The sequence below is a fragment of the Lithobates pipiens genome, unplaced genomic scaffold, assembly GCF_037356315.1.
Source record: "Lithobates pipiens isolate NorthernLeopardFrog02 unplaced genomic scaffold, aLitPip1_a1.2 Scaffold_30, whole genome shotgun sequence".
NCBI lineage: Eukaryota > Metazoa > Chordata > Amphibia > Anura > Ranidae > Lithobates > Lithobates pipiens.
Genome location: NW_027507791.1, coordinates 82,040,784 through 82,053,125, shown reverse-complemented (window position 1 = coordinate 82,053,125; position 12,342 = coordinate 82,040,784). Strand labels below are relative to the sequence as shown.

Here is a 12,342-nt window from a genome sequence, read left to right as displayed (position 1 = left end):
GATTGTCGGTGATGGCTGCAATATAAGCCCTACCCCCCAAATAAGCCATACCCTGTTTCCCCCGAAAATAAGCCCTATCCTGAAAATAAGACTTACAAGGACTTTAACTAGGGTTTATTTGGGGGTTAGGGCTTATATTACAGCCATCACCGACAATCACTCTAGGTCTTATTTTCGGGGAAACAGGGTACATTGCAGGACCAGCAGTCTTGCATTGTAAGTGAGGATGCCGAGGACCCGCCCACAACTGGGAGCATTGGAGAGAAAAGGAGAGTGCTAGCTGCTGGGGTACCCCCTAGGCAAAACTGAGCATGCAACCTTTGCAGTGCGGGGGGAATACCATTGCAAGGGTAACTTTCTCTGGGGTTCAGCTTTAAGGCACAGACAGCAAAAAAATACTGTTAAAAGTTGTAACCCTTCCTCTCTCTACTAAAAATATGTTTTGATTTTAGTCAATGTCTCCACTGAAGAGATTTCTATTTTCTATCCAGACAGGAAGTGAGGGCAATTCTCTTCAATAGAGACACAACTGTCAATAAAAATCTGCCCTTTTTTTAAAGCAATTCTGTCATGAGAGGAACTTGGAGAGTACTAATACTGAACTTTCGAAAATGCTAGATGACTGGCTGTCATACAGACCTTCTGGCTTGAATACTTTGAATTGGGACAAGTAGGCAGATAATAACTTAGAAGTTTTCTTTAACTTCCTAAACTGCAAACTTACAGGTGACTCAGAAGGTATTCAAAGCAGAATATCGAGATAACATCCAGTCAGCCAGCATTTTCTGAAGTAGATCAGCAATGGTAGCATCCATATTTTTCTACCTGGGATATAAAAGAAAATAAATTCACACCGATTTTGCTTTTCATATAAAGGTTTCAAATAAAGACCAGCTGGGCAATGATCCGCTGGAGTATATGGGGCAAATGCTGACCGCCAATGACTTTGAATCACTGCAAACAACAACCGGATTCTTTCTCGAAGAACATCAAGACCTAAGGTAAATTAATAGACTTTCTGTGTTATATAATCTGTTTTCTATTTTTCTCTTATCCATTCTGGTCAAATATCGTTAGAACTTTAAATATACAGAAACAAGATCATGTCTATACTTTTCAGCTTATCATAGTGATGAGCAGAACATAAGAGGGCAGACAGGCCTATTGTATTACCCCACAAATTTTAATAAAAAGTATATGGTAAAAAAGAAATATTCACAAACAGCGCTGGGCAAACGGGCATGAGCAACATGCCAAATGCACTGCGCACTGCACAGTGCATTCTGCGCCCTGATTGGGCAAAGCTTTGCCCAAGCAGAGTGCAGTAAAAGCTGGTCATTAAGGAGCAGGGTCGGGAAGCTGGCCACGGCGTCCTTAACAACCAATGAGTCATCAGCTGTCAATGGGCTTCACCGCTGACAGCGGAATAAAAAAAATCAATGCCAGACCCTTACCTGAGCATGCAGCCTGTCAGGCCAGGAATGAGCACCCTCCCTCCTGAACCATACTAGGCCCCATGCCCTCAACATGGGGAGGTGCTTTGGGGCAGCGGGGGCTCTGCCCCCATCCCAAAGCACCTTGTCCCCATGTTGATGGGGACAAGGGTCTCTCCTCCACAATCCTGGGCTGTGGTTGGGGGGGTCTGCGGGCGGGGGGCTTATCAGAATCTGAAGGCCCCCTTTAACAAGGGGGCCCCAAGATCTTGCATAGCACCCCTACCCATTCACCAAAAAAGTCTCAAAAAGTAAGAAACAATTTTTTGACAATTCCGTTATTAAAAAATAAAAAAACAGTGTCCCTCGATCTAAATCCATCGTCAATCACAACGCCCGCCGCACCAAATAAAGAAAAAAAAACGCTCTGCACTCTTCCGTTTGACAGCTCTTATATAGGTAAGGATGGAGCCACCTGGCAACATCACCTGCTGGCACCATCCCCCTTGAGACGTCACTTCATATAAAAGCAAAGGAGAAGGCCTTCAAAAAATACAAGGCTGAGGGATCATCGTCAGCATTCCAACTGTACAAAGAATGCAATAAGAAATGTAAGGGTGTAATCAGGGAGGCTAAGATAGAACACGAAACGCACAAAGCGGACCAGAGTAAGAAAAATTATAAGAAATTCTTTAAGTATATTAGTATATAGACTTGAAAAACATAACATAAATAAGTCACCGGGACCAGATGGCTTGCACCCGAGGGTCCTTAAAGAACTCAGTCAAGTAATTGCCAGGCCGTTGTTCCTAATTTTTTACAAACAGTCTACACTCTACCTTCATCTTGTTTTCCTCCCTCATAAACCCCATATCCTCCTCCCTTCACCTCTTCCCACACTATATATGAGGCTTTTGTTTAGTCCTATGCCAACGGGTGGGTTAAACCTACCAAAGGTAGTAACTTCCTCATGCTAACAGGATATGCAGGGCTGGTTTCCCTGTAGAGACACTCCACCATTCAGGCATCAAAGGGGGACTCACAGTCCATGAAACATGCTAGACAATATAAAGCTACTTTCTTCCCCTTCAGACCTGCCATCAAAACATCTAACAGAGGGAAGTTTTTCAGCACTGACAGCCTTTGTAGTTCTGAGCAAGCTGATGCTGGCCCGACTCCCTAGACTCTTATTGCACTGCCCGTTGGCCTCTCTGCTGCCCGCTGCACTGGTTGCTAGACTTGCCTGCCACCTGGCATCTAGTCACCAGTGACGTCACGTCATGAGGCCGAGGCGAGGCCCCAGCATTCAGAGCAGAGGAGGAACTTCTGCCTCCTTCGTGCCTGGTGACTTTTTAGGCTCCATCCACCTCCCTCATCCTATCCAGGCAGTGCGGCTCAGAGCCTGAGGAAAAGAAGGGAGCACGCCTGGAGAGCTGATTGTGAGCTGCCCACCTGCACCAACACCTGCCTGAGGTGAAGCAGCCTGTGTCCATGTTCTGGAGTCAATCTAACAGCACTCCTTGTATAATTGCGGTCAAGGTGTTAAATTAAATATTTCATTATAGATAGCATTGCTAACCTTCTAAAAATGCTCTTTACCTGGCTATAATGCTAACCCGTGGGTCTGAATGCTTTCTACACCAGAGCCTGTATGCAAATCAGAAATGTTTAATGAAAGTTAAAAAAATTCTTGTCTGCATACCTTCTCCGGGTTAATGAATATAAACATTGGAACAACAGAGCCCTTTTGAGAAAGAAAAGTCAGTAGTCAAAACCTCTGTAAACTTAAAAACAAATTAGAAATTGCTATTTAGACAATGGCAGCTTTTGCATTGGGTTTCTCAAACCTTTGTATGCCTGTGTTTTATGTGATAACGACTAAGCCTCTCCCCTTCATGACATTGTTGAAAAGGGGAGGAGCATGGTGACTTTAAAATGATGCCCCCCTCTGAAAAAAAGTTCTGCAGCCGCCCATGCACACTTTGCATGTTACACGTTCTTTATTTCACAGAAATCTGTCCCCATCGTCAAAGGTTAGTTGGTTGTGTGTAGTCAAAGCTCAGGCCAAGGATTCCCAAATCCTCCTCTGGATCTACTGAAAATTAGATGCTTTGATAAATGGGTTTCAATCAAACATGTAAAAAAAGAACCTTGAGCTCCACCTGCTGAAATACAATGAGACTGCATAATATTAATATGCAACATTTCATATTTACTTAATATTCTTTAGCACTGGTTATAATAAAGAAAATAATTACAAAACCACTCCATTCTCCCTTGTTTTATTGTTACAGGAAAGAACACCTGATATCCATTTTGAAAATTAAAGGTGGCATCAAACATGAAGAAAAACAGGCTCTTTTATATTATATAGAAAAAGAGAAGATTCTTTTTGGTGAAAACAGGCTGAAGTTTTTTGAGGATGTAAACACAGAAGGTTTTCATTTGAAGCATTTACTGTGCTGCCAGTGCTGCTGTGCATAGGAGGACACACAATATTATTTGTACATATGTTTTATAGTCAGTTGAATGGCTGTCTTATGGCGCATACACACAGTCGGAATTATGGCCAGCAAAAGACCGATGAGAGCTTTTCGTCGGAAAATGCGACCGCGTGTATGCTCCATCGGAATTTTGCTGGCTGAATTTCCACCAGCAAAAGACTGAGAGCAGGTTCTCAATTTTTCAGACGGAAAAGATCGGAAGTTCTGATCGTGCGTGTATGCAATTCCGATTCGCAAAAACTCACGCATGCTCAGATTCAACTATGAGAGAGAAGCTATTGGCTACTGGGTATTGAACTTCCTTTTTCTAGTCCCGTCGTACGTGTTGTACGTCACTGCGTTCTTGACAGTTGGAATTTGGTGTGACCGTGTGTATGCAAGACAACTTGAGCGAAATCCCGTCGGAATTCCGTCAGGAAAACCATCAGAGCTTTTTTCTGACCAAAATTCTGATCGTGTGTATGCGGCATTAGACATTTTGAGTCATATGAATACTACTGAAAGTGTTACTGAAAGGTTTTTATATTTTTTATTAAAATACTTTATAATTTGATGTTACTGTTGTGGAGTTTTTTTATAGTGCTGATCCATTCTTTAGGGCCCATTCACACCTGTCTGTTGTGCAGTATTGCAGTAACACATAAGTTATTGCAATGCATCGTACATGTGCTAGAGAGCTGCAGTGCTATTTTAATGGCATCTCAGATGCACATGCATTGCAGCACACCCCAATGCACTGTTGTGCGTTGCTGGGCACTGCAATGGAAAACAAGTGCCCCTATAGCAAGTGGCTTGCCATTGGGGCACTCGAAGCAGAGGAGGGGCCAGAAGCTCAGGCCAAGGGACCTAAAAAGAGGAGGATCGGGACTGCTGTGTGCAAAATCATTGCATAGAGCAGGTAAGTATAACATGTATGTTTTTTTTTTTGTTTTAAAAACCTTTAATATCATTTTGGCGGCACAAGGGTGTGGTGGTTAGCACTCTCCCCTAGCAGTAAGTAGGGTCGCTGGTTCGAATCCCAATCACGACACTACCTGCCTGGAGTTTGCATGTTCTCCCTGTGCCTGCGTGGGTTTCCACCGGGTACTCCGGTTTCCTCCCACACTCCAAAGACATGCAGGTGGGTTAATTGGCTTCTGTCCAAAATTGGACCTAGTATATGAATGGGGACCTTGGATTGTGGGCTCCTTGAGGGTAGGGACCAATGTGAGTGTACAATGTACAGGGATAGGGACAATTGTAGACACTCACTCAGGTTGAAATGGATGGACTGGTGTCTTTATTCAACCTTACTAACTAGGTAACTATTTTAACTTAATCACTTTAGCCCCAGAAGATTTTACCCCCTTAATGACCAAGCCATTTTTTGTTGATAATTGCGTGGTCACACGATGCTGTGGCCAATAAATTCGATGTCCTTTTTCCCCACAAATAGAGCTTTCTTTTGGCGTTATTTGATCACCTCTGTGGTTTTAATTTTTTTGCCCTATAAACAAAAAAAAGTAAATTTTGAAAAAAAAATATATTTTTTACTTTCTGCTATAAAACACATCCAATAATTATTTTTTTTTAATCTAAATTTCTTCATTAGTTTATGTCAATATGTATTCTGCTACATATTATTCTTTATTTATTTTATTTTTTTACTAGTAATCGCGGCGTACAAATCGGACACTTTACTAACACTTTTGGGAACCAGTGACAGTGATCAGTGCTACAAAAAATGCACTGTTACTGTACTAATGACACTGGCAGAAAAGGGATTAACATCAGGGGCGATCAAAGGGTTAAGTGTGTCCCTAGGAGGTGCTTGCTAACTGTGTGGGGGATGGACTGACTGGATGAACACAGATCCGTGTTCTTGCTTAGCAGGAACAAAAGATCTCTATCTTCATCCCTGTCAGAATGGCGACCTGCCTTGTTTACATAGGCAGATCGCCATTCTGACACTCTGGGGAGCTATTGTGGGTGGCCGGTGGACATCAGGTCTGCCAGACCTGCTGATTGCCACCCCCTCTGTCTAATCGGCGCATCTAGTGTGCCCCCCAGTGTCTATTGCATGAAATTACGTAAAAGGTATGTCATTTCACTCAATAGAGCCGCCCTGCCACAGTATATATGCGGTAGGCGGTCTTTAACTGGTTAAAGAAGAAGTTCACCTTTTTAAAAAATAAAATAAATAATACATTCACATTTTTTGTAGGTAAAAAAAATGTGCAATTCTTTTTTTTTTTTATTACCTGAAGCCTGTAGAATTGCACCCGAGATTTGGAGATCTGAAGCATCTGCATCATATGGTGTAGGAATATCTAGGAGCAAGAGCAGACTTGGAGACCTTTCCAACTGAGCATACACTGGGTTACTGGGTCTGGAGGATGGACCACTGGCCAGAACAGCTCAATATGCAATTGAGTTACTGGCCTGTCCTGCATCCAGCGTGCTTCCTGAACGGACATTCAGTGCTGCTGGAGGATTTGTGATGAATCAAAGAGTGCGCCTGTCCACAGACTCCATTGATAGGCTGAAATTTATCAAAATGAATCAGTCCTGGATCAGCAGCTATCAAGCTCCTGATGCTGATGTAACTGATTGAATTTGGATCTGGAATCCCATGAAGACTGCCTATGCTGCCTATTCTATTCCTGAATCTTGATTATGCTAGCTTCCAACAATATATTTTTGGTTTAGGCCATCACCAACACTCAAGGTCCAATTTTTCTGCACCTGTTTTTTTTAATTTATACTCTTTTATTATATATACACACACAAGATACAAGCAATACAACTCACATTGAAATATCCACGTTATAATTTTTACAATGTACAATTATTCTTCCCAATTCCCCCCCCCCCCCCAAAAAAAAAAAGAGAGAAAAAAGAACCCCCCCCCTCCTCCCCCTTAACCCTTAGACCTACCTCAGATTTCTCCAACCCTTGGATTTTTTAAACTCCATCCATTTTCCCAATATGTTCCAATATGTCTCCAATAAAGCCTCTATTCTATGACTATTTCCTCTATGACGCTCACCATTTCGACTCTTGCTACCCACTAGGCTTGTGCAATTAGTTTTGTAACTAATTGAAATTCGGCCGAATTTTGCATCTTTCTGACTTTCGGGTGCATCCGAATAAAAAAAAATAACGAATTACAACGAATACGAAATTATAGCGCGATATAACGAATGAATTCGACATGATTTGGTAATTCTTTAAAGATCTAATGAAACAAAATCTTATAGTCCAATCAGCTGATTCATTTTGTGCATTCCTGAGAACTGAGTTAGAAGGGTGTTGTATTGTATTTGAGCCGAGGAGAAGAGACTTTGTCATTGTGTGTGTTAAAAGATTCAATAAACAAACGACTTTCCAAATTACGAATCATTATCACGAATGTATATATATATATATATATATATATATACACACATACACATACACATAAATATCGAATTTCAACAAATACGAACAAAATTATAGCGCATATAACGAATGAATTCGACAGGATTCGAGATTCAGTATAACGAATATCAACACTCTACGCATAATAACGAATTATCCGAAAACTTATTAACGTACCATAACGAATATAACAGAACGAAATTATGTATTTTACGAATGACAACGAACCGAAACTTAACAAAATTTTCCGTAGTGCACAAGTCTACTACCCACTCTTTCATATTCGGCGCGTCCTGGATTCTCCATATGGTCAGAATCAAACCTTTAGCTGCATTTAAGAGGTATAGGACTAAGGTATTCCTGTATTGGGGTCCTGTTTTTCTCATGTCATGAAATTGACATTCCCAAGGATCATTATGAATATGTTCTCCCATTATAGATCGATAGATAGACCGCTGCTATAATTTTACCCCAGTAAGGCTATATCTTTGTACATTTCCACCACAGGTGCACAAAGGTCACATCCCCTCCAGCAAGTTGGGGGGCTTCTGCTCTAAACCTATGCGCCTCCTGAGAGGTCACGTACCATCTTGCCAAAAGTTTATAGCACAAATCCACCGTTCTTATATCCCTTGATGAAAAAACACGCTATTCGAAGAATTTTCTTCTTATGTTCTTAATCCCCAAGAAAGCCCATCTCCTCTTCCCATTTCCCTAGCTAGGGAGGGGATTCAGGTTCTGCTTCCTTAACCAAAATTTTAGACATTTTAGATATACTTTGATTTAAGCTAAAAGGGGAACACAATAATTTCCCTATTAACCTCATGTGCCCTTTTCCCCGCAGTGGTTGTGGTAATGATTGTGTAAAATGCTTTAAGTGTGCATACCTCCATTTATCTACTGGCTTATTACCCCATCTAAGTGTGATTTCAGCATACGTATATATCCTATTTCCCTTCATCACATCTTGCAGTAATATTTCCTCTTTTTTTTGCCCATCTAGTAAAATATATGTGGTCTTCTTTCCCTGGCTAAAAGTAATTTGTGCCCAAAATAGATATTAGTGGCGAATTATGATCTTGATGGTGCATTCTCCCCAACTTATCCCAAATCTTAAAAGTATTTCTAGTTAGTGGGTTTGTGCTATTGGCTAAATCCCGGTATTGTCGTGGTATCCAAACCATCTTTCGCAAATCCACCTTACTTTGTGTTATCTCAATATTTACCCAGCTTTTCCCCTCCTTAATATGGGTCCACTCTGCGATCCGGGAGACAGAGATCACCTAATAATATTTCTCGAAATCCGGTGCCGCTAGTCCCCCTTCCCTTTTTCCCTTCACCAATGTTGCATATGCAATCCTAGGGCATTTAGGTGTCCAAATGTATTTTAATATCATTGATCTTATTTTCCTGAAATATCGCTGAGGTACAGCTATTGGAATCATTTGAAAGATGTAAATCATCCTAGGTAAAATATTCATTTTTAAGGCACTGATTCTTCCTTTCCATGAAAGAGGTTTATGTCTCAAATTATTTAAATGTCCTTTTAGTCTTGTTAAGTGCTGGTGTATAATAGGGATGAGCTTGATGTTTGGGTCGAACATGAGTTTGACTAGAACATCGGGTGTTCACCGAATATCGAACCTTATGGGGCATTTGCGGGAAATCTCAGCGCCCTCTGCTAAGAGAGCCATAATTGGCCAAAGGCAGGGAGCCTTTGGCCAATCATGGTTTAGGGGGACTAAGTTCACGCCCCACACTATATAAGGCTACCTGTACAGTGGCCCTGTGTAGTGTTCTTGGCATGGACAGAGACATGGCTTGATTTAGATTAAGCAGGCAGGTTATATATATATATATATATATATATATATATATATATATATATATATATGTATGTATGTAATATTTGGGGGTTATTTAGCCTCTGTGTAGAGCACACCAGTGAGCAGAGTCCATGCCAGTTATGCCATTTAAGGGCGTGTTGGCCCACTTTTATTAAAAGTAAAACAAAACAAGTCCAACAACAGGTGGGTTTCCCACACAGGGGTTTCAGCTTTCCACAGCAACAGCGTAATAATAAAAATGAAAAATGCCAAGCCACCTGGCTCTCCTCAGCAATACCGCCATTCAGGCTTACACTTCAGCCCTCTTATCCCTATAACAGGGATGTACAACTACTGTACCTCTTTTTTCTCTTCTTTGCTGCTCAGCCCACAGCTTTGGACCCTCTGATTATACCATGCAGACATGCATGCATGCATGCATGCATGCATGCATTCTTCTCCCTTGCTTGCCTGGACTCCTCGGGAGGGTGGAGCCCAGAACCCTGGTCTTGGCTCTGTTATAAGCCCAGGACCCACCTGTGCAATCAACCAGCCAGACCTCTGGCTGTTCCCAAAACCCGGTCCCAGGATTGGAGATTCCGTCCCACCCATAACACTATGGAATCTCCGGGCTCCAGGTCCCAAACTGGATTTTTGAAAACAAACAACTCCCCTGGAGCCCCTCAACCTGCCTGGTTGAGAACCCTGCATCCTTCTGTTGGTGGGGTACCATACTACCACAATATATATATATTAAATATATATGTTAAATATATTAAAGTAGTAGCAACTGCACTACGGTTGCACTGTAGCCTATATCTACAGTGCAACCATAGTGCAGTTGCTACTACTTTTCTGGGGGTGTACACAATACAGTGCAACCGTAGTGCAGTTGCTACTACTTTTCTGGTGGTGTACACATTACACAATACAGTGCAGCTGTAGTGCAGTTGCTACTACTTTTCTGGTGGTGTACACATTACACAATACAGTGCAGTTGCTACTACTTTTCTGGTGGTGTACACAATACAGTGCAGTTGCTACTACTTTTCTGGTGGTGCACACATTACACAATACAGTGCAACTGTAGTGCAGTTGCTACTACCTTTCTGGTGGTGTACACATTGCACAATACAGTGCAACCGACCCAACCATAGTGCAGTTGCTACTAATTTTCTGGTGGTGTACACAGCACACAATACAGTGCAGCCATAGTGCAGTTGCTACTACTTTTCTGGTGGTGTGCACAGTACACAATACAGTGCAGTGTGGTGTTGCCAAACAAAATATACATCATGTCTGGAAGGTCACCAAAGAGAGGCAGACGTTCACAGGCCACTAAAAGAGGGCAAAGATGCTGTTTCTACAGTCAACAGTGCTGTTCGTGGACACGCTGCATCCTCTGCAGGTGGCCGTGGGGCACACGTGTCCTTTTTTTCTGCTGCTGTGTTATTGAACCAGAACATGCAGAAGGGTTGGTGGAGTGGATAACAAAGCAGTCCTAATCCTCTGTCACCCAGGCTGAGAGTAGTTTACGTTCCAATGCAGCTGCCAAAGCGGCCAGTTCCACCGACTCCTTGTCCACAGTCACTCCTTCCATAGCCCTACCATCATGCATGGATGAGTCCCCCAAACTGAATCGACCACAGTGTCGGGTACATGCTGATGGAAGATGTACAGTGATTAGAAGGCTCAGATGTTGGTTCCCAGGTTGAGGGAGGGAGTAACGTGAGCTTAGAGAGAGGGGGTGCCCAAGAAGGACAAGAAACTGGGAATCGTGTTCTTCCAGCCACAGCATACTACCAAGTTTGCTCCAGTGACGAGGAGGGAGGGGGTGATGAGGTTACTGACTCTACTTGGGTGCCTGATAGAAGAGCGGAGGAGGAGGAGGCACAACTCCAACGAGGCAGGGTGTCCTCTAGGGGGCAGCTTAAGGGCAGCCACCCTACTGCATCACACCGCAGAGCTACGCAGGTGCAGGGCGCTGCTGACTCCCCGCTGATTTTGAAAAGTTCCTTGGTGTGGGCCTTTTTTAAGACGTGTGCAGCAGATTGCACCATTGCTGTTTGCAACCGATGTCTGAAGCGGATCAAGTGTGGCCAGAACAGTAGCCGCTTGGGCACCACATGTTTGACCAGACTTATAATGACCTCCCATGCAGTCTGTTGGCAACAGCACTTGAAAGACTCACATCAAAGAAAAAGGTGGACATCTTGCTCCTCATCTGGGATCTCCAACCCCACTATACCTCCAGTCCTCTCAAAAACCTGCACTGAGAAAAATGAAGGTATAGCAATAGGTGTCCCAAGTACTTGCAGCCAATCTGCTATCAGTACACCTCCATCTGATTTTAGCAGGCAAATTTCCCTACCCCAGTTGCTAAACTGTAAAAAGAAATTCGGTCCCAGCCATCCACATGCTCAGCGGCTGAAAGCTAGCTTGTCCAAATTGCTAGCACTGCAACTGCTGCCTTTTCAGCTGGTAGACTCTGACCCCTTTTGTGAATTTGTGGAATGTGTTGTACCTCAGTGGCAGGTTCCAAAACACCATTTCTTTTCACAGAAGGCCATTCCAGCTCTCTACCAGCATGTGGTAGGCAATGTTTTGGCCTCGTTGGACAGGGTGCGGTCAGCAGTAAGGTGCATATTACTGCTGACTCATGGTCTAGAAGGCATGGGGAGGGACGTTACCTTTCCTTCACGGTGCACTGGGTAACTCTGCAGGACAGGGTTCAGTATTGTTAGGGCTTTTTCCGCCACCACGTCTTCAAAATGCTAGTGGTCATTCTGCCACAGCTCTCTCCTCCACCCCCTCCTCTTCTTCTTCCTCTATGGCCTCTTCTTTAGATTACTCCTCTGAACCAGCGGTGCTCTATAAGCGGTCAAGGGCCTATGCAAGCACTCAGGCAAAAAGATGCTATGTGGTGCTTGATTTGGTCTGCTTAGAGGACAGGAGCCACACTGGGGCAGAGATTCTGTCAGCTCTGCAGGGGCAGGCTCAGAGGTGGTTGACTCCACACCAGCTTCAGCAAGGAATGGTTGTGTGCGACAATGGTACGAACCTTCTCTCCACCCTCCGACAGGGACACTTGACCCATGCCCCATGTTTGGCACACGTCCTGAATTTGGCGATTCAGCAGTTCTTGAGCAGGTACCCAGGCTTACAGGATCTCCTGAAGCA

At 43.3% G+C, this 12,342-nt stretch overlaps 1 protein-coding gene across 1 annotated transcript in view; it reads left to right on the top strand.

Moving 5' to 3' along the window:
• Positions 1-4,490, top strand: part of LOC143943024 (uncharacterized) — a 172,848-nt gene extending 168,358 nt beyond the window's left edge. The window contains exons 10-11 of the mRNA XM_077464506.1: positions 877-1,001; positions 3,728-4,490. Of these exons, the coding sequence (XP_077320632.1) occupies positions 877-1,001; positions 3,728-3,917 (315 nt within the window). The 3' untranslated portion in view covers positions 3,918-4,490. The remainder of the gene's footprint in view (positions 1-876; positions 1,002-3,727) is intronic.
• The last annotated feature ends 7,852 nt before the right edge of the window (positions 4,491-12,342 follow it).